The sequence below is a fragment of the Ambystoma mexicanum genome, chromosome 12 (assembly GCF_040938575.1).
Source record: "Ambystoma mexicanum isolate Mex_15411 chromosome 12, UKY_AmexF1_1, whole genome shotgun sequence".
NCBI classification, from domain to species: Eukaryota; Metazoa; Chordata; class Amphibia; order Caudata; family Ambystomatidae; genus Ambystoma; species Ambystoma mexicanum.
Genome location: NC_090936.1, coordinates 596,296,157 through 596,322,651, shown reverse-complemented (window position 1 = coordinate 596,322,651; position 26,495 = coordinate 596,296,157). Strand labels below are relative to the sequence as shown.

Genomic DNA, 26,495 nt, shown 5'->3' with positions numbered 1-26,495 from the left:
CACCTTGATTAATCCATGTAGGGCGCAGAGAACTGCTTCATTCGCGCAGCCCATTAAATCAACAGATGATAACCATATTGCATCTGTGGAGACAAAGAAATCTATGCGATATAGCTAATTATCCCAACTTCTGTCCATATTGCACAAAAAGACTAGCCCAAGTGTGTGTTTTGTCAGCACAGGGAGGTTCTGTCCTATTTTCAGCACATCTGGGAAAGTGCCTTCTTTGAGGGATGTGTTGATGACATTGAGAAATGTTGTGAGCTTTTTTCCTATGATGCACTTCACAATGGAGGAGAGGAGAATGTTCTCAATCGGTGGCGTTTTTGGGAGCTGTGAGAGTTGACCAGGTCTTCTGCAGTAATTGTCCTGAATTCAATCCGCTTTAATGTGTTGCAGGCTGATATGCGTGGAAAGTCTGCATTGTGTTTGAATCTGTCTGTGTTGTCTTATCTGTGAATATGTTGCTGGTGCATTTGTCAGTAAATTGCAGTACTGAAGAGTTTGATAGGAGATTGGTGAAGTGCTTCTCAGCATGGCATTTAGCTTGGCTCTTCCTTGATTGTTGTTGTAATGTAGTAGTTTGAGGGTTCCTAGATTGGGGTGGTCTTATAGATGGAGAGATTTTCTACAGCACTTTTCTTGTCTGCTTATGGCATGCTTGCTGTCAATCAGTTCCTCTGTGTAGCAAGGTGCAGTGAGCTTCTTTTAAGTTGATGTTCTAGTGGTGCTTTGGTACTTGTTATCGGTTATGATGTGGTTGACTGTGCTGGGCATGGACATTCTACAAGGGGGTCTGACGTGAAAGCCAAGGTGATGAGGTTTCCTTCCAGTGTATCCATGGGAAAGTTCTTGAAGGAGGGGTGGGTTGTCTTGGTTGGTTTGACTTCAGTTGGTCGTGGTTATGATTATGGAATTTATAACGCGCCTATACACAAGTGTTTAAAGGTGCGACGAGGCAAGGGAGGGGGAACAGAGGGAGGACAGACAACGATCCTACTAGGCCAGATGTCCTTCAGATCGTGCAAGTGCTTGGGATGGGGGAAGGAATAGTGCAGTACATGGGAATTGATAATAACAGGAAGTAATGGCCAGCATGTGGCAAGTGCATGGGTAAGTGCAGACATCGGTGTCGAGGGCTGGTTGGGGGACTGTAGGGATACAGAAACAGTCCCCAAGTGCGAGGGTAGCCAGGCGGGCAGTACAGGTGTGTTACGCTGGTGGGGGAGGGAACTGGGCCTGAGATCAGAGGGTGTCTAGGTAACCAGTGCAGCTCCGGATACAGCCAGGAAGTCAGCAGGGGAGAGGAGAAAAAGCAGAAGCAAAGAGAAAGGTTTTGAGGTGCTTCCGGAACCGGAGATGGTTCTCCTCAAGTTTTAGGGAGGCTGTTCCAGATGGAAGCCCCAGCCGAAGAAAGAGATCTACCACCAACTCGTTGCTTGGCGACTGTTACGCTCACCTGGTATCCACAGGGACGCCACCCAGCCGGGTTACTCGCTGGTATGCTTCTCAGCTTTGCCCTGATGTGGTCTGCGGGGAAGGTTCTGCCTGAAAATACAGGAGGACTGTGTTCAAGACGACCGACTGGGATAAGTAACCTCCCTCCACCCCTGCATCATTTCAGTTCCTCTGGCGCGTTCTCCTCACCTTGTGGTAGAATTAGGCGTGCTCTCCGTCCTGCCTTCTTTGCAGGGGCGCGTTGTCTTTCATGGGCGAGTGCGGTCCAGTTACTTCACTGACGCCGGCCCATTTGATATTGTTCAGGTAGGTCTTATTGCTGTTCTTTAGTTTTGTTGCTATCCTGCATGTTTTTCTTTGTTTAAAATATCTCTTTTTTTTCTCGCATTGAGCTTCAGCGTGGCAAACTGGCTTGGTTGAGCCCCGCTGGTAAATGATGGCGCATTAAGAGCGCTATGATGTGGTAAGTAAGCGCTATGTGCAGCGCTGCAAAGTCTTGCCTTTCCTAACCTGTGTTTTCCTTCCTTGTAGGTCACGGTGTTCTTCAGCGCGAGTGGAATGTCCGGAGTGGTGCCAGCCGAGAGGCAGCCAGCCAGGTAAGCCTTTTGAGCAGTTCGTAATTTGTAAATGTCTCTACTGCTTTCTTTAATGTTGCCTCCATCTTCCTCTTTCAGGTCGTTCGGTCAGGGAGGGGTGCAGATTCGAGGAAGCTGTTCTCAGTAGCTGCGAGTGTTTAAAGATGAAGACTGCAGGTAAGATGATGCTGCTAATGATGTTCCTTTTGTCTCCTTGCAGGTTCTGCTTCTCCGAGGTTCGAGAGAATAGCTGGACACGGTGAGCGTCACGTTGCAAGCTGAAAAGTAACGCAAAGCATGTTGTCTTGCTTGGGTGTGGTTTAAATAACCCCAACAAAATAGTCCAGGTAAAGTAGTCCCTAGGCTACCACACCCAAAACACTAGACCGCATAGCTTGGTTCTTGGGAACCAAGCTATGTGGATGCCTCCATGTTGGCTGACAATACAATAAAGTAGTTCCCAAGCACATTGTTTTTCATGGTGTATGAGCCTGGCGACATAGGCGCCAGGACTATCCCCATGAGGGCTTTTGAAGAGGATGCCAAGCTCTAGAGGCCCGAGTCCTGACTCCACCTGGCCAATGGGTTTGCCAGAGGGGGTTTTGGGCGAGGGTCGTGACACTGACCCTGAGGGAGTTGGAGGCAGAAGAGCGAAGAGGTCGAGAAAGCAGATATTTAGGAAGAGAGCTGAAGGTATTGAGGCCCCATGCCCCAGAAGGCCTTGTGGACAATGCGTAGGGTTTTGAACTTAATCCTCGCAGCCACTGGGAGCCAGTGCAGAGATTTCAGTCCAGGCGAGATACGATCCCTGGGCTTGAGGCCAAGGACAAGTCTTGCAGTCCTGTTCTGGATGAGCTGCAAAGGGCAGAGAGTAGAGGCAGGAAGATTTAGAAAGAGGCTGTTGCAGTAATCTAGCTTAGAGAGAACCAGAGCTCTGGAGACAGTGAGCTTTTGGGGGAAGGAGAGGAAAGGAAGAATACCTCTGAGGAAGTGCAGCTGGTAGTGTGACGTCTTAGAGAAGTCAGAGATGTGAGGAGATAAGGAGAGTGTGGAGTCGAAGATGACTCCAGGATTTTTAGCCTTGCAGGTGGGAGCAGGAAGAGGGCCAATAGAGGCCAGCCAGAGAGCTATGGGAAAGGAGGGAGCGGGTGTGCCAATGAGGAGGGTCTCCGTCTTACTGGTATTAAGGCAGAGGTAATTGGCGGCACACCACTCCTGGATAGCGGACAGACGGTCAGAGATGAGGGAAGGAGAAGAGGAGGCCGAAGGTAGCCTGAAAATTAGCTGGGTGTCATCTGCATAGCATTGAAAGTTGGGGCAGAGAGCGGCAATGCGGTGGGCAAGGAGTGCCAGGTACTGGTTGAACAGCCAGGGAGAGAGGTTAGACCCCTGGGGGACACCACAGGTAGATAAAACGATAGAGGAGAGGAAGGACCCAAGTTGGACCTGGGAGGGTCAGTCAGAGAGGAAAGAAGTCAGCCATGGTTGGGGCATAGGATCTGGTGTAGCATGATGGTTATGGCTATAATGTCTATCTAGTCCAAAGGTGTGGGGGGTATAAACATATGATGGCTGGAGTGTGTCGCCTTTGTGGGTTGGTTCTGTAATGATTTGTTTGGAGTCCATCAGCTCAAGAAGATTGTCTTGTTTTCTTGGTGATATGGCTACTGGCCCAGTTGCGGTATCTGAGGAAGCGGTTAATTGTGTTGTTGACAGATGCTGTTTTGATCTGTCTGTGATTTTTGTCAAGAAACAACTTGTCGGTTTGAGGTAGTCGTGGATCAGGTGTAATTTGACAGTTTGAGCAGGAAGTGAGAAGTTCCATGGACGCGTGAGTGGTGTGTTCCTGCACGGTGCGTGTCCATGAAGGCTTTGGATTGTAGTCCTGGCCAAAATCAAAGTAATTCAATTTACCACAATGGACCATACTAGTCTGTTGGATCTTCCTTAGAACAAATCTTCTGTGAGCGGACTCTAGTACTGTACCGGACTCGAGTATCTGGACTTCAAAGGTAGTAAGGTTGTCTTTTTTTGTTCTTTAGCTTTTCCATTTCTTCAGCACTATAGATAGCCAGCTTGTTTGAGTGTCCTCCCTGCTTGCACCTTCCTGTCTTTCTGAATAATATTCCTTTGTTGTGCTATTTATCGGTCCTCTTTAATGGTGGTGCTAGTATTCTAGACTGTCTTATCCGGCCACTTTCTCTAACTTCACTTTAGCACGTTTCAGCCTGACGGGACTATTGCGTATTTACAATTACTTATTTGCACTTCTGTGATTTTACTATACTCGGACATTGTCATGTTGTGACATTGCGCTTCCAATGTGTTTGGGCATTCTAACAAAAAGTCTTCCAGTTTTGCCCTGAAGAGATATGCACCTGGGGATGATGTGGGCTGTTTACGTCTCATTCCATCACCTTGGAAGTCATTGCGATCTATGAACCCATTCAAAATATTTTACCACTCATTCTGGGCCCCAGAGAAAGGTTATCAAATGTATTTCATATAATCTGGTTCATTTCAGTTCCTTGCTCCACTCAGTATTACTAATCATCACTAAGTGGTGACGTTTGTAGATCATGGTTTCTTGCTACAGATTGAAGAGACCATGGCATCTATGCAGTCTTCAAGCACGACACCAGGACACATTTGGTTTAGAGAAATGACAGTCCATTTCAGTCAACCACTTAGTGAATCAGGAAAGGATTTAGGAATCTGACTGGAAGCTTTATGGCGTTTCAAACAGATCAAGACAGGGTTCCTTCCTTCGTCACGCTCAGAATACACCTGGAGGTTAAGAGCTTTTCTGAACAGTTACACACTGGCTACTATTCCCAAAAGAGACTGGGCTCTGGTCTAATCGAACTTGGGTTTTAATGACTTGCATATTGTAGAAATAGTCCAGATGGTTCACAAATCCAACAAACTGATGCACTGGGTTAACCTACACAATATAACATGTTGTACACTTGAGTTAGATGAAAGCGTGTTAACCCATAAATGGTTAATAAGCAAATCTCAAATCACAAGCTGGTGCAGCCAAATGTTTGCTTACTGAGGTGCGCAATCATATTGATACTGTATCAGTTTTTTACCCAATTCATAGTACCATTGTGTCCTTAACACTACCCCAACATAAACGGATGTATTTTGCATTCTGTGATGACCCTTTCTAACATGACTGTTTTCTTCTTTGGCAGTTTCCAGTGTGAGTGTGCCTTCACCTTCAGGGTCTCTAGGTGGGACCTCTGCTCCCTTTCGCCCACTCTTCAATGACTTCGGACCACCATCTATGGGGTACATCCAGGTAAGACTGAGAAGCACCTTCTTGGAGGCAGCCGTTAAGACACCGAGAGAAGAGGAAACTGATCTCTTGTCTGGTATCTGACAACACGTCTCCACCTCCCCAACTTGCCTGTCAAACCTCGGGTACTGAAAAGGATGGTGACAATGGCTTTTCTGAGATGCATTCAAAGGACACAGCCATAACTTTTCAGCAAGGGTGCCCTGCTCCTGCTATATGCCCTTCTAAATATATGCCCTTCTAAAATATATCTCCTGGTTAGTTTCCATTTACAATATATGCAGTTGGAGTGCTGAATCTCATATGACATTGCAAGGGAGTTTGGGAAGTATTAAGAGAATTATTAATTAGCCAGAGTAGGGAATGACTGGCTAATTAATAATTAGGTCATTCATTAATAAATAGGTCATTCAATCATTAGGTCCAGAGCTGGACCTAATAATTGCATAGGGAGAATATCTTAGTGAAATGCCAAACCTGAAAAGTACTGGGAGGACAGGGGTCAGGCGCAGCAAGCAAGACACACTCTATAGAGACGATTCGTGGCAAGGAGAGCCTCACCTTGGAAAGTTTAAAGTGGCAAAAAAGCCAGCCCTGTGACAGAAAGCCAGGTGGCAAGAAGAGCTGTAAATTATAGAGGGTGGCACTGGGCGGATACAAGATGCACAGAGAGAGAGGGTTGTCAAGAAGTGCCTGGACACCAAAAACAGCCATGTCTGAGATGCAGAGTTGAGCACTGTACCCAGGGATCATCGACCGAGATGCCAGATGGTGATCTATGGTGCTTGAAGAGTCACACTGCCAACACAGATGTTTTTACTGTCAATGTAGAAATAACCAATAGCCACTCGGGTGAGATGCCTCTTATGTCAAGCTGTAGAGCTACACAATAGACAAGCAAGAGGGAGCAGTATTTTATCATAGAGCCACGCCACAAACCCATGTCCACACATGGAGACAACCTACAGATGAGCAGAAAGACATTCCATAGACCTTTAGTGTGAGTTAGTACCTATGTTTATAACCTGACCATATTCATGCAGAGAGACCCAGTGTCTGCAAATAGGCCCAACCTAATGATAGGCTGAAGGGGCTATGTCTACACATAGACCAACACAATATAAAATATAAAAGCAGTAGTATCTACACAGTGAAACACCATGCCACTCCTGTCAATCTACTTTTTTCTCAGCAGAATCTGGTATGGAAATGTCCTGTCAAGTCCACCATATGTAACCGCAAGGACAGCTTCGGCTTCAGAAGAACTTTATTGTGGGAAGAGGCACAGTACAAATACATTAGTTCATATAAAAGCATAATGTATACACATGTAGAGCCACACCAGAGACTTGCAGAGAGAAGCAAGTAGCCAGCAGAGCAGTAAAGTAGAGACGAGGGAAGCAGCACACCTTGGCCAAAAACCGCTGGAGTTGGGTCTATGTTTATACCTACATCTCAGTCACAGTCACCAGATTGTCCACAAAATTGTCAACAGGCATGATTTGGCAGTGCAAAGATTGTCATCGCTTCCAACACCTGCCGAATTGTATGGGTTTTGGTGCGATAAATTGTTTCACCTTAGCTATAAAAAAAGGCACTGGATTTAAGAAATGTTCTTACACTATATCTTCTCCAGCATGGGGTCTGGCATGGATTCACATGCTCATGAATATTCCCCGTCGTCAGGCCGGGAATCCTCGGTAAAGAAAAAAATCAGTATCAGTTTCGTTTCTGATCTGTCTTTCTTAGTAGTAACCAATCACTGATCTCTGGGTCATACTGCCCCCAGCCAATGACTGCCCTCTACCTAAGCCCCTCCCCTGGCAGCCATCCTCAGATTTTTACCGCACATTCAAGTGTTGGGAGTCCTCGTGTGTTGGCTCTCGAGCTTTACTGCGTTTTCACGCTTTTTCAGGAGATTTTTCTCATTTTTTCGGTTAATCGAGCCTCAAGCTCCACTGTTTCTACTTCCGATAACGGGGACCCGTTTCAGAATTCTTCTATGCCCCTCAAGGGTGAAGTTTCCGTCGAGTTACGCTTCTTGGAGGATTCCAGATGATCTGTGGCCTACCTCAACGGACATGGCCCAGGACAAGGGAAGCTCGACGTCCGGATCCAAGCTGTTCAGGAGCTGCCCAGGATGCAGATTGCAAAATGTTTTCAAGGAGGACGAGCACTCGAGATGTCTCTACTGCCTTCATGAGGACAAGACGCACATGGAGAAGGACTGTGCGTTCTGCAAGAACCTGTCGGAACGGATCAAGCAAGATGGTCGTTCCCGCCTCTCCAGAGAAGGGCACAGCAGGTGAGAAGGCGAAGAAAAAGTCTAAGCAAGTCCTGTGAGGGCGCCCCGGCGACGGGGGCCCAACAGAAGGCCAAGCACCGCGAGTCCGCGGGCACCGGGAGCGCCGAAAGGTCGGGCTCCTCGGCTGCCAGGCAGGGCGCGACTTCCCCGGCACGATCAACCACGAGCCAGCGCTCTGGTTCGGGGAAGAGGAAGTCCGAGAACCCAGGTAAGCTTCTGGAGAGGCCCCGGTGGATCTCAAAGGGAGCCGAGGGGGAACGAGGCGATGACCCTCCCCCCCAAAGTAAAGGCCCAGGACGCACCTAAGGTGGTGAGGGCCTTGATCCACCCAGCAAAGGCCTCTATCGAGGCTGTTGCAGCGGCCCTGGCGAAGCCGGCAGAGGCTACGCTAGTGGAGGCGGCCTCAGGGCCCAGAGTTTCCCTGCCTCCGCGGAGTGAATCCTCTTTCCAGACCATCGTTAAGACCCCCGTGAAGACCCCGGCGGAAAAAGAGGGGGGTGGCCATTACGGACTCGGATTCAGCCTCCGAGGAGGATCCGGTGGAAGCCGTGAAAGGCCTCAACGAGAGGTTCATAGGCCTCATCGCGAGGTTCGCGAAGGTTCGATTCCAGGGGACGGTTCCCGCTGATGTGATCGAAGATAGCGATGACGAGGGCCCAGTGGAGCAGCCATCCCGTCCGTCGCAGCCATTACCCGAGCCCCGGGATAGCTCGGCGGCCATTTTGTTGGTGATCCAATCCTTATGTACTGAGATAAGGACGAGGTTACCACGGACCCCGACGGGAGGATCCAGAACCAGGCTGCGGAAAGCCCTCCGAACAAGCGGAGGAGAGTCCATCCTGCTCCGCCCTTCGTGCCCGCGAAGCCTGTGGACCCCTCATCCCCCTCGCCGGACCCTCGGGAGGATACGGCGGCGATGACACAACGGACGTCCCGTCATCACCCCTCCCCCCCGGGCCTCTCCGCCCGACGAAATTGCCTCTTTTCACGTCATGATAGCCAGGGCATCCGAGCTTTTCCAGCTCTGCCCTGAGGAACAGAAAAAGGAAGGTTTTCTTTACCAACGTCGAGAGGCCAAGAGAAAGACGGTCCTCGCGGTGCCGTTGCTCGACGACATCTGGGACGAGGGGCTGGCTATCCTCAAGAACCCTTCCACGACACCCGCCAAGAGGGACAGGTACGAGAAGAGGTACCGGTCCCCGATGCCGCCTCCTTGTGCCTCAGGGCCCATCCCACGCCGGACTCTGTCGTCTCGGCAGCGGCCAAGAAGAAAGCAGTGGGTGCGGCGGCTTCAACTTCCACTTCCCCGCCGGACAGCGAGGGCAAGAAGTTGGACTCCATGGGACGACGAGTCATCTCGTCGGCGGCGACGACGACTAAGGCGGCCAATGCCTTAGCGATTGTGGCCCGTTAGGACAGGGAGCTTTGGTTCAAGATGGCTCCTCTGCTAGACTTCCTACCGGACGACAAGAGGGCGGAGGCCCTACAGATTCTGCAGGAAGGAAAGGTGGCGTCGGATCACGCCATAACGGTGGCAACGGACATTGCTGATACCAGATTTCGCCAACTGGGCAACAGGGTTTGCCTCCGACGACGAGGACGTCCAAACCAGAGTGTTGGACATGCCGTTCGACGGCAACAACCTGTTTGGAAAGACGGTGGATGAGTCCCTCCAGGCCATCAAGACAGACACGGAAACCTCCCGTGCCCTAGGAGTCCTTCAGCAACGGCGGCCCTTTCGGAACTCTGGAGGTAGACAGAGAGCATCCAAGGGATCCAGCGGCGGCTCTTCTACTTACTGCCAGGCGGCCCGCTCCTCGTCCCAGGAGGTCTACAGAGGCCGCAGCAAGCAAAGAGGGTCTCGCCGCCGTCGGCAAGGAGGCCAAGGCGGCAATGCCTCTTCCAAGCAGGACTGAACCGGCCGTAGCGTCGGGCCCCCACCTAAGCACCCCGGTGGGAGGCCAGCTGACTAAGTTCATCAGCGTGTGGGAGTCCATCTCCACCGACCGTTGGTGCTGGACACCGTAGCCCGCGGACACTCACTGGAATTTCAAAAGAAATGTCCTCGCGTTCCTCCTGTGGCCAGGAAGGAGAATCACGTCCCTCAACTGCTGTTGGAGGTAAGGGCGATGCTCAAGAAGGGTGCCATCGAGCTCGTCCCCAAGAGGCTCCGGAGTATACTCAAGATACTTCCTCGTCAGAAAGAAGACAAGTGGTTGGCGCCCCATCCTGGACCTGCGTCGGTTGAACAGGTACATCAAGGCACAGAAATTCAGGATGGTCCCCCTCCAGCACGTGCTGGGACAGCTGGAGGAGGGCGACTTCCTATCGTCACTGGACCTGGAGAATGCTTACTTCCACATCCCCATTCTAAAAGGACACAAAGTTCTCAGACTCGTCCAGGAGCGTCACTACCAATTCAGAGCCCTGCCGTTCGGATTAAAGTTGGCACCCAGGGTGTTCACCAAGTGCCTCGCACCTGTGGCGGCGCGGCTGCGCCTGCAAGGGATCCACGTCTACCCCTACCTGGACGACTGGCTAATCCGTGCAAGGTCAAGAGAACTCGCCGTCGAACACACAGCGAGGACCGTCCGCCTGCTCACGGAGCTGGGATTCGCCATCAAATACCCCAAATCCCATCTGGTCCCGTCGTAGGTGGCACTGTTTCTGAGAGCGAAGCTCGACACAGTGAAGCGGCTGGCATCCCCGTCGGAAGAAAGGACGAAAGCCTTTTTGGGCAAGGTGCAGCGCCTGTTAGCCACGGATGTGGCCAGAGTGAGGTCCATCAAGTCCCTCCTCGGGATGATGTCCTCGGGCATCTACCTTGTGCCCCTTTGCAGACTTCGGATGCGTCCGCTACAAGAGTTCCTCGACGCCCGGGCAGCTTCGAAGACAGGATCCCGCTCGACGAGTTCCATCGGGCGATTCTATGGTGGGGTGCCCGAGCGCACCTCGCGGCCGGCATGGACTTTCAGGCCCCGGCTTATCGGGAGACGGTAACGACAGACGCCTCCCTGGAGAGATGGGGGGCCCACACCGGAGATCTCCACGCAAGAGCCCTCTGGCTCCCGGAGGAGAGGTCTCTTCACATCAACATCCTGGAGCTACGAGCAGTGTTCTGGGCGCGCAAATCATTCCTTCCATCCCTCAAGGACAAAGTGGTGAGGATCTTCACCGACAACACCACCACGATGTTCTACATCAGGAAGCAGGGAGGCACCAGATCCCCAGCCCTATCCAAGGAGGCCCAGGATCTGTGGCACTGGGCCGTCGCCCAGGGGATGTTTCTGGTTCCCTTCCACCTGGCAGGAATAAAAAACCCCATTGCCGACCCACTCAGGAGGGAGCTGCGCTCGTGCCATGAGTGGGTGGGCACTACACCAGGACCAGGTGGATCGGCTCTTTCAACGGTGGGGCAAACCCCAGATCGACCTGTTTGCGACGGCTACGAACTCCAAGTGCCAGAGGTTCGTCAGCAGGTTCGTACAACTGAGGAGCATGGGCGATGCTTTCTCGTTCCCTTGGGACGGCCTGTTCCTGTACGCGTTCCCTCCGTTGCCGTTCCGTCTCATCAACCAGCTCAAGAGGTCCAGGTGCAGGATGATCCTCGTCGCACCGGCGTGGCCGAGACAGATCTGGTTCCCGGACCTTCTAGACTTGTCAGCATCCCCACCTATCAAGCTGACGACGGACGCAGATCTTCTCTCCAGAGGAGGAGGAGCCATTCTCCATCACGACCCGGAGTCGCTGAACTTGCAGGCTTGGCTCCTGCAGCACTAGAGTTTGGAGGATACAATATCCTGGCTGACTGCAGAGAGGTTCTTGCAAAAGCCAGGGCGTCCTCAACTCTCAAATGCTATGGACATAAGTGGAAGAGGTTCTCTGTCTGGTGCCGTGCACAGAAGATTAACCCTCTACGGATTACGGCCCCTCTTATTGCCGTACCTACTGTCACTGGCCAAAGCTGGACTGGCTCACGCCTCCATCAAGATACATCTGGCTGCCATTTCCCGATACACCAGAACTACAGGACGGGCGTCCTTGTGGTCTCATCGCCTGGTGATGGAATTTATGAAGGGACTATTCCGATCGTTCCCGCCGGTAAGGCCCCTGCCCCGGCGTGGGAGCTCAACGTGGTGCTGACCAGGCTCATGGGGGCCCCATTCGAGCCTATGCATTCGGCGCCGTTGAAGTTCCTGTCGTGGAAGACAGCATTCCTTGTGGCCATCACCTCCGCACGACGAGTGGGAGAGATCCAGGCCCTATCTTGCAAGCCTCCATACTTGACTTTTCACGACATAAGGGTGGTGCTGAGGACGCACCCCTCCTTTATGCCCAAGGTGCCGTCGGACTTCCACCTCAACGAGCCCTTGGTGTTACCAGTTTTCTTCCTGTCGCCGTCTCCGGCCGAGAGGACTTTGCACTCGCTGGATGTGGCTAGAGCGCTGAAGTTCTACGTGGAGCGCACGAAGAGTTTTCGGAAGACAGCACAGCTGTTTGTGAACTTTGGACCTGTGAATCAAGGGAAGGCTCTCCCGAAGGCTTCCGTTTCCAGATGGCTCTCCGGCTGCCTCACACACTGTCACCGGTTGGCAAACCAACCACTGCCCGGTCGTCCGAGAGCCCATTCGACCAGAGCGATCGCTGCTACCACGGCGTTCCTGTCTGCTGTGCCCCTGCTGGACATCTGCAGGGCTGCTATGTGGAGGTCGACGCACACCTTCACAAGATTGTACTGCGTCGATCGGGAATCCAGGGAGGAGTCCAGGGTCGGCCAAGCAGTGCTGTGCAACCTGTTCGCTTAAGGTGAGCCTGGTGAGGAGGTAAGAGATGCTTAATGTTGAGTTGTTGTATTGCTTAATGTTGAGCCTGTTGCCACCTCCCGTGGTTGTGCATATGTATACTGCTATGTATTCTTATATTCATGAGCATGTGAATCCATGCCAGACCCCATGCTGGAGAAGGAACAAGTTGCTTACCTGTAACTGTTGTTCTCCAGCATGGGCCTGCATGGATTCACATGCAAACCCTCCCTCCTTCTCCTCTGCGGCTCTTCACTTGGTCATACTGCCACTTTACGTGCTACCAAATCTGAGGATGGCTGCCAGGGGAGGGGCTTAGGTAGAGGGCAGTCATTGGCTGGGGGCAGTATGACCCAGAGATCAGTGATTGGTTACTACTGAGGAAGACCGATCAGAAACGAAACTGATACTGATTTTTTCTTTACCGAGGATTCCCGGCCTGACGACGGGGAATATTCATGAGAATGTGTATCCATGCCAGACCCATGCTGGAGAACAACAGTTAGAGGTAAGTAACTTGTTCCTTATCCAACTAGTAGTAATAAATAACCATGGCCTTCGGCTGTGGTTACTAGCCACTTTCCACCAATTACGAACAGACAATGTCCCTTTGGTTATGTCCTACAACCAAGACCCATATTTGTAGGAAATAACCATGTACCTCTAGGTGTGTCCTTGGGCCATGGCATCTGCCAATTGGCACCAATTAGGGAGAAAGACCATGACTCGCTGGCCAGTTGCCACAGATTCTGTACGTGGCTGCTAACCACTTAGCTAAAAGATTGTGACCCACTGACCATGGGTTGTTGTAGCCCCACCACTTTTTGGAGTAAATTACCATGTCCACTGCCACTTGGCACCAATTGAGGTAAAACACTGTCACTCAGTGGCTATGGTCTTCAGCCATCGCCACTTTCCACCTGTTGGGCAGAAAACCCATTTTTTTACCACATGCTACCGTCAACCACATCTTCTTCATACTCCAGCCTCTTCTTGACCCCCGCCCTGGGAATCACTGCATTGAGATTAATCACTTTTCCCAAAGATCTTGGGGTGCCTGCTGCATACATGCCAACCCTCCCGAATTAGAAGGGAGACTTCCTATTTTTCAGTCAAAGATTTTGCTATTTTGACTTTCTCCCTCCTAAAATATCCCTAACCCCAATGCAATTCAATAGGGAAAATTCAAATGTCCATCTTTCTGTGCCAAAATCCCCCTCCCAGGCAATCCAAAATGTTTGCATGTATGCTCCTACACCGGTGACTCATTGCTGGATCCCTCAGTATTCGCTGAAGAATGTGCACAGTAACCGCATCTGGAAACTGCTTCCTGCTTGCCTGCTCTGGAACTACTTTTTCAGACCCTGGGTATTGTTGACCTGATCCTCTGGCTTTGCTGTCTAATCTCTTCTTCAGATATCTCTTCATCCCTAAACCCTTCTCCCCTTTCTTAATTTCAAGAGACTCTTGAGGACTTCCCTCCAACGGATCTCTGGGTAAGTGCTCTTTGGGGCACTTTCACACAATGTTTACTCTTTCCTACCAAAGACTGCCCCTGCGCTCACTACTGGTCTTTTTTTTGTCTCTGCTTGAACTTGCAAACCTAGATGGAACATTCTTTACATACCTGTTACTTCCTTTTCCTTTCTAGGTTGGACTCTGACTCTAAGCAACTCTTAATCAAAACTGTTACTTACCGGATACATTGTGGCATCTTTCATTTTACAAAGTTACTTACCTTTGAGTGTATTGTTTTTCTCTTTGCCTTTTCTTATCTATACGTAGATTTTTATCATATAGTGTGTGGGCCATCTATCATTGGGTATTCATGAAAACTGACTACTGCATCTGTGAACCACCCCCTAAAAGTTAGGCCTGGGCTTCTTGGTCACAACTACCAATTGGGGAGCCTACTGAGCTTGACGGAATCACTATTCGTACGTGAGTCAGGAAGATCTACCGGAGGACACTGGCAAGGAATGGTCACCTCTTTGGTTTCTTTTGTTTTTAACATGTCGACATTAGTTTTCCTATGGACCAATATCCACTTTTAATGTCCTTAGAACGTCCTTTTGTTCAGGGGACATGTTTCCATTGAATTTTCCAGGGTTTGAAATTGAGGGTGGGAGCTATTTATCTCCTGCGTGTGGCCTAGAAGAGCCTGGTTAACTTGACACCAACAGTTACCAGGAACTACTTTTGGCTCCCCAGGCCAATTGATGCTGAACAAACATAACTGTGTCATTAACTCTGCGCATTTGACAAAATCTTTCATAACGTGCTTATTTCCTGGAAACCAGTCTCTAAGCACGGGACTGGGTTTGAACCTGTTTTTCTCTTCGTTGTCCTGCTTCCAAGAGAAGCGCCTTGCACCTAAGCTATCGTCCCAGTGCACAATGTATAAATAAGTATTAGGACAACCCTAGACAACATTTAAAGTATAATGGGTAATAAATAATGGACAAAATATGAAGTTTGCATCTTATGTGGAAGTTAAATTTGTGGAACGCTATGTACCACCAACTATTAGTTTCCCAATATTAGCTGCTGCTTACTTGTTAACTCCAGATACCTAGGAGCTGCTTTTAGCTCCTGATTGGCCCATTTTAATTTTGATCCCTGTTATCTGCCGTGTGTCTTTTAGGTTTGAATGCTTTGACCGCAATAATCAAACACCAGCCACCTCAAGATAGCATGACCATTTGAGAGGGTGTGCAAAGGGTTCTCTTTTGAGAGAGTGGGCATCAACATATCTGGCTCCCTAGACCCTTCTATTTCCTTAGGAAGGGGATTTTCTGATTGTGGTGGACCATGCCAACAGATATCCAATGAGAACTGTCCCTACCAGAGCAGTGGCCAGCGCTTGCTTTTTTATTTATTTACCAAGGTAGCATTCCTTAAAGGGGTGTTCTCCGACAGCAGATCCAACTTCAATTTTAAGTGCATGCAAGCTTAATGAATGAATGTGTGGGGTATCTTGCAAAGTTACTGCTGCATATCATCCTCCGACCAATGGTTTAGTTGAGATATTTAACAAAACTTTGAAGAGATTGATGGATACCGGAGAAGAGCCCCTGAAGAGGAAATGTTATCGCCTCTTACCATGCCTTTTCTTTGCTCACAGAGAAGTACCTCAAGAGGGATTTGGGATCAAGCCCTCTTGAGTCGCTGTTTGTCCACCTTGTGAGAACCTTTTGGCATTGGTCAAAGGCTGGGTAGCCTCCTCAACTAGTTGATATTTAATGTGGTAAACTATGTCCTGGGCCTCAGTAGAAGAATGTACAGAATGGTTGGTTAAGCGGAGAAAAACCTGAACGCAAGCTAGGCTCTGATGAAACACTGGTTTGACCCGGCTGCTTCTCCGGCTGGTCTAGCTGAAACTCCAGAAGTCCTTCTCATTGGCCCTACCAAGCCTAGAGCTTTGGAGGACAAACTGGGTCTACAGAGTTGTTTCACAACTTGGGAGGTCAGGGGGGGGGATCAATTACCTGGTGGATTTGGGCATTCCCAATAAGGCTCCCAGAGTCTTCCACGCTAACCGGTTAAAGCCCTATTTTCGTATAAAAGTGGCTGCCTTGCTTTTGGAATCTGAAACATAAGGTGGGAGAAAGTGAGCCGCTCACAGACCTTCTCTCAAGCCCAAAGATGATCAGTGGAATGATTAAATCATTCTCTGCAGCAAACACCTCAGCAGCATGGAGATTGAAGGGCTTTGCTCCAGCAGTCCCCCGCCCTGTTCTTACTTGAGCCAGGTCTTGCATCTGTTTGCCAACATGATATAGAAGCTGGGGGATAGCGTGCCAATCAAAAACAGGAGCTATAGGAATATCTGACAAAATCAATCCCATTTGAAGGCAGAGGTCGCCAAAATGTTGTGCGATGCAGCATTCTAACAGTCTTTGGTCCAGTGCTGGTCTGTTGGCCCTAAATCAGAAGGAGTTCTTTGTGGACTATAAGACACTCAATGCAGTCAACAAGACTAATGAACACACACCACTACGAATAGGCTTGAAGACAACTAGCAGCAGCTATGTTTTTGAGCACCCTTTGACCACCCGTCAGATTACTGGCAAATGGCCTTAACAGACCGGGCCATGGAGATGACTGCATTCTCCATTCTAGGTGGCATACGTCATGCCTTTTGCATTGAACAATGCATCCAACATTTTTCAGAGGCTGGTGAATCATGCTTAGTTATCTTGAGACTGTGCTGCCTACCTGGATGACATAACGGTCTTCAGTGATTCCTGGGAGAAGCATATGAGCGATCTCAGGCAGGTGTTTCATGCTTTGACAGAGGGCCAGCTGACTGTGAATGATTCAAAGTGCCAGATAGGCTCAGAGTACAGTGTTCTATTTTGGTGGTGAGGTTGGTGGGGTCAGAAGTCAGCCTCTTGCCAGTAAGGATCAAGTTATCCAGGACTGGAAAACCCTAACATCCTAATGCCTCACTGGCTACTATAGGAGCTTCATGACTGACTATTGCACCACAGCAGCCCCCCTGACAGTTTTGACTTGCAATGAATACCCCAAAAAGGTGCATTGGACAGATGAATGTTAGCAGACTTTTGATGGCTTGAAGGAAGCCTTATGTAAAGCACCTATTCTGAAGTCTCCTAATTAGTCCTCCCTTTCATTGCCCAAACGGTTGCTTCTGAAGCTGCAACAGTGGCAGTACTCTCCGAACTTCTTTGAAAGGGCAGGCACCATTGCATCCTCTTCATTATTGAGAAGCTCAGCAGTTGAGGGGTTGGGTTGACCACAGTTGAAACGGTGTTAGCTATTGGGTTGGTCCTAAAAAGGTTTAGACTCTACCTCACTGGACCTACCTTAAGGATGCAAACAGATCACAAACCTCTCAAGTGGTTTATGCACAGGAAAGGGAAAACACCTAAAGTTGCTTAGGTGGGCCATCAGCTTACAGGGGATGGAGTTCACTATCGAGCACAGGCCTTGTCTTGGCCATAATAATTCAGATGGCCTTTCTAGGATGTACAACTTACCAGAACCCGACATCCAACCCATGCTGGATTAGGTTGCATGTTGGTCAAAAAGACTGCTTTTTATCACATATTGTAGCACCATGTACTTCTATGCTGACTTTTCTGGGTATTTGACCTTTGCTCCCAGCCAGACCTAATCCAGAGCCTGACTGAGTGTGGCTCTGTGTTTAATATCCTCTGCCTTAAGAGTCCTTATGACTCCTAAGGCAAGGGTAACCCAAAGGTACCGCATAGCCTCTCTCGGAGAGCAGCCTCTCGGTATGTCATGTGGCTATGCTGGTGGCTGTTTTTTTTTTCGTCTGTGCAAAATGGTTACACTCAATGGAATCCGTTTTACCTGGCTGAGTCCTTTTTGACCCATTTCTCCTTTCATCAAAATGGAGTTTGTCTGTTTGCCTTGAAAACCTGAAGCGTCACATGTCTCGCCCTTTTCCTCTTTGTGTATGGAAGAGCAGGTGTCTCTCTTTAGCCATAGGATGTATGTGTCCCAGACTGGGGGCTGTAGTTGGACTGAAACTAGTTCTGATTGGGGCATTGTGGATTCACTCCTATTGTGCGAGAGTCCTTTCTCCTTCCTGTGTGCATGGAGGGATTGCATTGGCTGTCCACCCTCTGTATGAATGGTGCTTGGTGTGTGATTGGGTGCAGTGTTCACTCACTGCCTCCTGAGGGGAATAAAAGAAGACTTTTGTCCACCCACTTTGTCTACTGCTGGCACAATGTACTACAAGTACTGCTGCTCACGGAAGGATCATGGCTCTGAACCAGCATCATTTGATGCTCTGAGGAATCTGAGGATGAAGCTCTGCATCTCAAGGACAACTAGAAAGATCCCACAGCGGGCACTCCTTTTTCCCCCCTGATCCGGTGGGACAGTTTGATCACAGGTCCTCACCGATGGTCTATTTGGCCTGAACCTTGTGACCGCCCATGCATCGTGGAGGCCCTTTCGCTGCCGGGACTCTTGAGATTCTCCATGCCAAGCAAAGCTACGGTTCCATCTCTGTTACCTGGGACATCCCCAAGGCCTGAACTCCTGCAAATGCATCATCAGACTCGCCTCATGGACCTTTTCTGTCTCTGGTTCCTCTCTATTGTGACTCTTCAAACAAATCACAAATAATCATTGTTCCCCGTCTCCTCTTCACAATCCCAGCCCCAGAAGTTGAATCCTATGCCCAAGGATGGAGTGGGAACTGTGTATCGACGACCTCCACTGACTGCATCCTGTTTGCACTTAAGCTCCTCTGGCACTGACCTTGGAATCACTCAAGTGAGAAGATTTGCTTTCCCCAAGGGTCTTTGGGTCCCACCTGCAGTGGTGATTAGTCCCTGGATCCCTCTGTTGTCTCTGAACAGTATGCACAGCAACCACATCTAGAAACCACCAACCACCTGCTGAAGAACTACTTTTTTTTCTCTGTCCCATTGCATTGCTCACCTTATCTTCCTGCGCTGGTCTCCTCCTCAGCACTTCTTCATTCCTTGGCCCCTTCATCTTCAAAGACTCTTGAGGGCTTCACTCCAACGGAACTCCAGGAACTGCTCCTTGGGGCACATCCGAGCAAAGGTAACTCTTCCCTACGAAAGACTACCCCTACTCAAACTACTGATCTTTGTCTCTACTTGAACTTGCCAGCCTATATAGAAAAGCCTTTACGTACTCTGGGCCTAATTCACAGAAGCGTTTTATAATGGCAAAACCCCATTGGATAACGCTCTGTGAATAAGGGCCTCTGCATTGACTCTAAAGAACTCTTGTTACTTAACTGATAAACTGTAACATATTCTGTTTTACAAAATGTCTTGCCTGAGTGTATTTTTTTTCTCTGTCTTTTCTTCTATATAAAGATTATATTTGTATAATCTAAAGTGTGGACCACCTATCGTTGGGTATTCATGAAAAGTGTATACTGTGTCTATGAACCACCCCATTCCACCTCTTGAGATTTTGATCTGGGCTGCTCTGTCATGACTATCACTTGGAGAGCCTGGTGAGCTTCAGAGAATCGCTTGTAGTACTGAGTTTGGACAATATACCCCAGGACCCTGACTACAGTGCCTTCAGCAAAATCTCCCTAACATCAACACAGTGACCCACTGGCCAATGTTCCCCTGCTGCTTTTATTTTTTTAATTTCCCCCTCTTTAAGTCCCGTGAGATGGCCCATCCCTCCCCCATAGCCTCAAAAACCATTGTGCCGACTTCTCATCCTACGGAAATGTAATATGTTTGATTTACTTCGGTGAGAAGTAAACACCTTAGCTTTGAAATGTCTTCCACAGTCCCCCTTCAACTTTACATGGGCCCCTTCTCCTCCTCTACTTTTGTTTATTAAGTGGCTCTGAAGCACACCTATTGCATTGGAATACAGCTAGTGGAGAGAGGACATGTGAGGAGGGACACCACAGCTTGTGGATGTTTATTTTCTCCAGCATGGGGTTTGGCATGGATTCACATGCTCATGAATATTCCCCGTCATCATGCTGGGAATCCTCGGTAAAAGAAAAAAGTTTCACTTACACTTACAGTTTTTCACCTTTAAACCAATCACTCTCCTCTGGGTCATACTGCCCCCATCCAATGACAGTCCTCTTCCTAAGCTCAGTGTTGGGAGTCTTTGAGTTTGCTCTTCAAGCTACTTCTACATTTGTTCCTGTTTTTCGACAGAAAAAGATTCTATTTTGGTTCCAAGGGATCCCGTGTGCTCTTTTCTCCATCTGCTGACATCGGCGACCTGTTGTTGGTGAATTTCAGCGCCCCTCAAGGGCGAAGATCGTCAAAGATTCTAGAAGGCCATCGTGCCTACTTTGCACCCTCCGACTATGATGGAGGAGGAGGGAAGGTTCCTCTTCTAGCCCTGCACCAAATGCGGGCTACAGAAAGTGTTTTTGGAAGACAAACATCTGCAATGCCTCTACTGCCTGCATCCGGACAACAAGGAAGTGGTGCAAGATGTGCATCTGGTTCTCCAAGAACACAGAGGGACATGCACAGTAGACTGGCGGTGTGACTTAACACCAAGGGCTCTGACCCATGCTCCAAGCAGGGTCATGCCTCACCCAGGACCGGCCGGTCCAAGGAGCGGTCTTCTAAGTCCTTTGGGGTACCTTGTCCGCTGGGGCTCCAAGACAAGGACAAGAACCGCAAGTCCGAGTCCACCGGGTTTGCCGCGGAAGCTGGTGCCAAGGTGGATAGGGCACGATCGACATCACCCTCCACCTCCATTGCCAGCTGGCAATCAAGCTCCTCCTCGAAAAAGAAATCAAATACCCTGGCTAAACTGCGGGAGAAATCTGAGAAGCTGCAGACGGAGGAGTGGAAGGCCGAACAGCCCAAGGAGGCCCAATCGGCACAGGCCAAAACTTCGTCGGCAACAGAGTTGGTGACTACGACGACAGCTAAGGGCGCTGACCCTGCGAAGGTAGTCCCTGCAGCCCAGAAGGTATCCCTGCGGCCAAGGCGCGACACTGCCGCATTGACTTTGGCAAAGACTGCTGGCACGCCAGAAGGGGGAAAACCGGCTCAGGCCCCAGTTCAAGACCCTCGGGGAGCGGGTGAGGGGGAGGATAAGTGGGTGCAACGAGGCCCCAAAACAGCCCTCGCAGGCCGTGCCGTGGCCCAAGTCATGGCGGTCTTGTCCACAGATGACGAAGACCAGGAGTCCCTTCACACGGTCCACGAGCACGTTGAAAAGGACGACGGCACACGGCCTAGATTTCCGGCCTTGCCATCTCGGCCGAGGGACATCTCCTTGGACATCCTGTCAACTCTGCACACCTTGTTTCAGAGATCCCGAGGAGGATGAACCCGGTTCCGGTGGTCCCCGATCAGCCTCCAGCGAAGACAATGAAGCGGCATCAGATGCCCTCATTTCAACCTCCACCCCGGGCCCCTTACGGCCACGACGACGGATGATGACAAGGATATTGTTGCAGTGGACGGCGAGTCTCTGCATTTGGATGATCCACATAGGGTGTCCCCACCGGATGAGGTGACATCATTCCACTCCATGATCTCCAGAGCTATTCCAGCTTGTGCCCGAGGAAACCAAGAAGGAGGGTTTCTTGTACCAGAGGCGCGAGGCCAAGAGGAAGACTATCATGGTGGTGCTCTTTCTGGATAATGTGTGGGAAGGGAGCCTGGCCCTCACGAAGAACCCTTGCACAGCTCCAGCCAAATGGGATAAGCTGGAGAAGTAGTATCGGGTGCCGGACTCAGCGCCCAGGTGCCTGAGGTCGCAGCCATCACTGTATTGGGTGGTATCAGCGGCCACAAGGAAACGGTCGGCGAACCCGTCCTCGTCTTCTTCGGTCCCTTCAGACAGCAAGGTGAAGAGGATGGACGCCATGGGAAAGAAGGTGATTTACACTGCAGCGTCCACTATTAAGACAGCCAACGCACTGACAATCCTATCCAGGTAAGACAGGGATTTGTGTACAACCAGGGACCTATTCTGGAGTTCCTCCCCGACAATAAGAGAATGGAGGCAATCGCTCTCTTCCAGGAAGGGGAGGTCGCATCTGATCATGCCATCCTATTGCAGTTGGACGTCGTGGTCACGGGGTTCCGGCAGATGGGGATTGGTGTCTGCCTACGTCACCAAGGCTGGATGAAGGCCACAAATTTGCTTCGGGAGATCCAAGTGAAGGTACTGGACATCGGCTTTGACAGAGATCATTTGTTTGGGAATGTAGGTGACGAGTCCCTCCAGGCCATCAAAGCGGATACCGAGACGGCCCGTTCCTGGGCACACTCCCAACAGCATTGTTCTTCTTTTCACTTCTCCAGTGGAAAGTCGAGCAGGTCTTCCAAAGGTTTCTCCACTCTGTACTGTCAACTCTCTGGATCCACAGCTCAGGAGGTCTACAGAGGCCGTTCCCAGGCCTACGGTAGCAGAGGACAGCGTCGCTGTCGCCTGCAGGGCAGGATGCTGGTGCAGAAGCAGGGGTGAACCGGCTGGGACGTCTGGCCCCCACTTGTGCACCCTAGTGGGAGGCTGGCTGACAAGAAGATCACCAATGACAGATGGGTGCTGAACGCTCTCGCCCAGGGACACACTCTGGAGTTTCAACTCAGTTGTCCACGGATCCCTTAGGTTACACGCCAGGAGCAGCACATCCCTCAACTCCTGGAAGAGGTGCAGGCCATGCTACAAAAAGGGGCAATAGAGCTAGTTCCCCAATGGCTCCGTAGTCTATTCGAAATGCTTTCTGGTCAGAAAGAAGACTATGGGTGGAGAGAGGTCTGGAGGCCCATCATGGACCTACGACGTCTCTACAAATATCTCAAGTCCCAAAAGTTCAGGATGGTTACGTTGCAGCACATGTCCGGCCAACTGGAAAAAGGAGACTTCTTGACGTCGTTGCACCTGGAGGATGTCTATTTCCACAATCCCATTCACAAGAAACATTGAATGTTGCTACGCTTCGTAGTGCAGGGACGGCACTACCAGTTCAAGGTTCTACCCTTCGGCTTGAAGTCGGCCCCCAGGGTGTCACAAAGTGCCTGGCTCCGGTGGCAGCCCATCTGCGTCTACAGGGCATACACGTATACTCCTACGAAGACTGGCTCAATCGCACCCGCTCGCGGGAGCTGTCCGTCGTACAGACGGAGACGACCGTCCAGCTTCTGACGGATCTGGGATTCTCCAACTTTTCGAAGTCCTGTTTAACACCATCAAAGAACACGTTGTTCCTAGGCGCCATGCTCAATACGGTGTCTTGCCTATAGTCACCCTCGGAAGAAAGGGTAGCAGCCAATCAGTGAAAGGTGCAGGGACTGTCGTTGACAGCCACAGTGCGGGCCATCAAGTCATTGCTGGGCATGATGTCATCCTGCATCTACCTAATCCGGCTCTGCAGATTGTAAATGCTGCATACAAGTGTCCGGAAGCTTCACAGACATGCGATGAGGTGGTGGGGCGTCCACTCCAACATCACTCAAGGCAGGGGTTTTCAGGACCCCCCCCCATAGCAGGAGATGGTCACCTCGGATGCCTCCCTGGAAGGCTGGGGAGCCCACCCCGTACATCTACACGCCAGAGACCTCTGGCTGCTGGAGGAGAAGGATCTCCATATCGACATCCTGGAACAACGGGCAGTCTTCTGGGCCCTCAAGTCGTTCATTCTGTGTCTGAAGCGCAAGGTGGTGAGGATCTTCACGGACAACACCACCACCATGTTCTACATCAGGAAACAGGGAGGCACACCACCACCATGTTCTACATCAGGAAACAGGGAGGCACTTGATCCCCAGCACTTTCCAGGGAACCGCAGGTCTTGTGGCGCTGGGCCATCAGACAGGGGATGTTCCCTATTTCACTTCACCTGGCGGGAGTCAAGAACACCATCGTAGACTCCCTCAACAGGGAATTGGGCTCCTGCCACGAGTGGGAACCTCGTCAGGATCTGGTGGACCGCATCTTCGTCAAGTGGGGCAGGCCCCAGATCGATCTGTTTGTGACGGCGGCAAACTCCAAATGGCAGAAGTTTGCCCGCAGGTTCGAGCAACCGAGAAGCCATGGGGACGCGTTCTCCTTCCTGTGGGAAGGGCTGTCTCTGTACGCGTTCCCTCTACTGTTACGAGTCATCCACACACTCGGACAGTGTCACTGCAGAATGAAACTTATTGCCCCGGCGTGGTCGAGGCAAATTTGGTACCCGGACCTTCTCAGCCGGTCAGCGTCACCTCCGGTCAGAATGCTAGTATTTCGGGTCTTGTCGCCAGGAACAGAGGCGCAATCCTGCATCACGACCCAGGGTCCCTGTACCTGAGGACTTTGCTCCTGCAGCCTTAGAGTTTGGAGGATATCAGATGCCAGCAAACTGCAGGGAGGTCCTCGCCAAAGCGGGGGCGGCGTTGTCCTTGAAGTGCTATGTTCACAAGTGGGAGCGTTTAGCTACATGTTGACGGTCACAGAAGATTACCCCTTTGAGGGTCACAGCTCCACAGATCCTGTTGTAGTTGCTGTCCTTGGACAAGGCCGGACTGGCGCACAACTCCATCAAGGTACATCTGGCAGCTATCTCCTGCTACACCAGGAAGACCTTCACTGTTGTCCCACAGACACGTCAAGGAGTTTCTCAAAGGACTCTTCAGATCTTTCCCCCCCCCCCTTTGAGCCTCTGCATCAGGCCCCGCTCAAGTTTCTCTCATGGAAAACACCTTTCCTTGTGGCATTCCACCTCAAGGAGCCTTAGGTGTTGCCTTTTTTTTTCCAGAAACCTTCGCCGCCGGCGGAAACGTCCTTGCACTCGCTGGACTTGCTTGTTCCCTGAAGTTCTATGTGAAACGCACAAAGAGTTTTCAGAAGACTTCTCAGCTGTTTGTGAACTTTGGTCCTGTGAACCATGGGAAGGCCTTCTCCAAGGCTTGCATTTCAAGATAGCTCTCCAGCTGCATCACGCACTGTCATCGGTTGGCTGAACGACCGCTGTCCGTCCGTCCGAGAGCCCACTCCAGAGCGATTGCTACGACGACCGCGTTCCTGTCTGCTGTGCCCCTGCTCGACATCTGCAGCGCTGCTACATGGAGGTCCACACGTGTTACGCTCACCTGGTATCCACGGGGACGCCACCCAGCCCTGGTTGGATGATTTGCACTCTCAAACACTCTCCCGGTCCCTTGGTAATGCCTCTGGTTAAAGATGGGTCTGCAATATAGGAGAGCTGGATTCAATACCAGATTCTTTGTTTTCCCACCTCCCTTGGCATTAACTCCTGCCTCCGCCTTGGGCCTTCTCCTCACCTTAATATTGTAAAAGGTGGATTCTCCGTTCTGCTCCTTGTGGCAGGGGCGTGTAGATGTGGGGGCGAGCAGCGACCAAGTTACTTCACTGGTGCATGCCCCTCCATGGGAATCCAGGCCTGCTGCGACTCCGTAGGTTTGCTGCTTTACAGTCTTTATATGCAGTTCTTATGTTCCTCTTAGTTCGAATAATAATGTCTTGCTTCTTTCCTTTTAGGTATGGAAAGGTTTTTTGGTGGGGTTGTCATGCAGTTTGAAGATGAGCATGGGCCGGTAGGCGAAAGCGCAGTGTGCGCGATGCTGTCCGGTGAGTAATGCGCGCTGTGCTGTTCGCCTTTTATATTGCTAACCTGTGTCGTTTCTCTCCTTGCAGGTTGCGATGTTCCTCGCCGAGCGCCGTAATGTTCCAGCAATGATACTGACCAGGAGATGACTACCCAGGTAAGAATTGTGTGGCTTTCCTCATTCGGGAGGAAACGTGAGTAAACGCTTACTAATGCTGTCTTTTTCTCCTCTTTCCAGGTTATGGTATTCCAGGATGAATGCGGTGCCGGATGATGGAGTTCGTACCTTCAGGTGAGTGGAACTGAAGTCAGCGATGGATTGAAGACAGGATACTGTTCCAGGTAAGTTTCGTAGTGTTCTTTCTCTCTCTGCAGGTACTTGGTTTCAGGTAAGCTGGCATCAAAGAACTGGACACGGTGAGCGTTACGCTGCCCACAGCAGAGTAACGCAAAGCATGTTCTCCTGTTTGGGTGCGGTTTAAATAGTCTCAGGTAAAGTAGTCCAGGTAAAATAGTCCCAGGCCTGTCACACCCAAAGCAGTCCATGTAAAGTAGTCCCAGGCCTGCCACAACCAAAACACTAGACCGCATAGCTCAGTTCCTTGTAACTGAGCTATGTGTGTGCCTCCATGTCATGTTGACCTAACCTCTCTCCCCCCCCCCCCCCCAAGTTAAATAGCCCCGAGTAAATAGTCCCATTCTAATGTTGGTCTTTATGATGGTTATGAGCCTGGCGCCGCCAGGACTGACTCCAAGAGAGTCTTCGATGAGGTTTTAAGGCCTTTGACCTGGCCCTAACTGGAAGGCTGACTTGCCAGTGAGGGCTAGGGACAAGGGTCATGACATCACGCACCTTCACGAAACGCTGCTGCATCGACGGGGATTCCATGGAGGAGTCCAAAGTGGGTCAAGCAGTGCTACGCAACCTGTTTGCTTGAGGTGAGTCTGTTCCAGGGTTAAGTGTATTTGCTTCTGTTGAGCCTTGCCACCTACCGTGGTTGTGTAATGTTGTACT

The 26,495-nt window shown here is 50.5% G+C and overlaps 1 protein-coding gene across 2 annotated transcripts in view; it reads left to right on the top strand.

Moving 5' to 3' along the window:
• CDK2AP2 (cyclin dependent kinase 2 associated protein 2) overlaps positions 1 to 26,495 on the top strand; it is a 185,046-nt gene that overhangs the window by 25,726 nt on the left and 132,825 nt on the right. For both annotated transcript variants that reach the window (XM_069628974.1, XM_069628973.1), the window contains exon 2: positions 5,234 to 5,340. In XM_069628974.1, the coding sequence (XP_069485075.1) occupies positions 5,234 to 5,340 (107 nt within the window). The remainder of the gene's footprint in view (positions 1 to 5,233; positions 5,341 to 26,495) is intronic.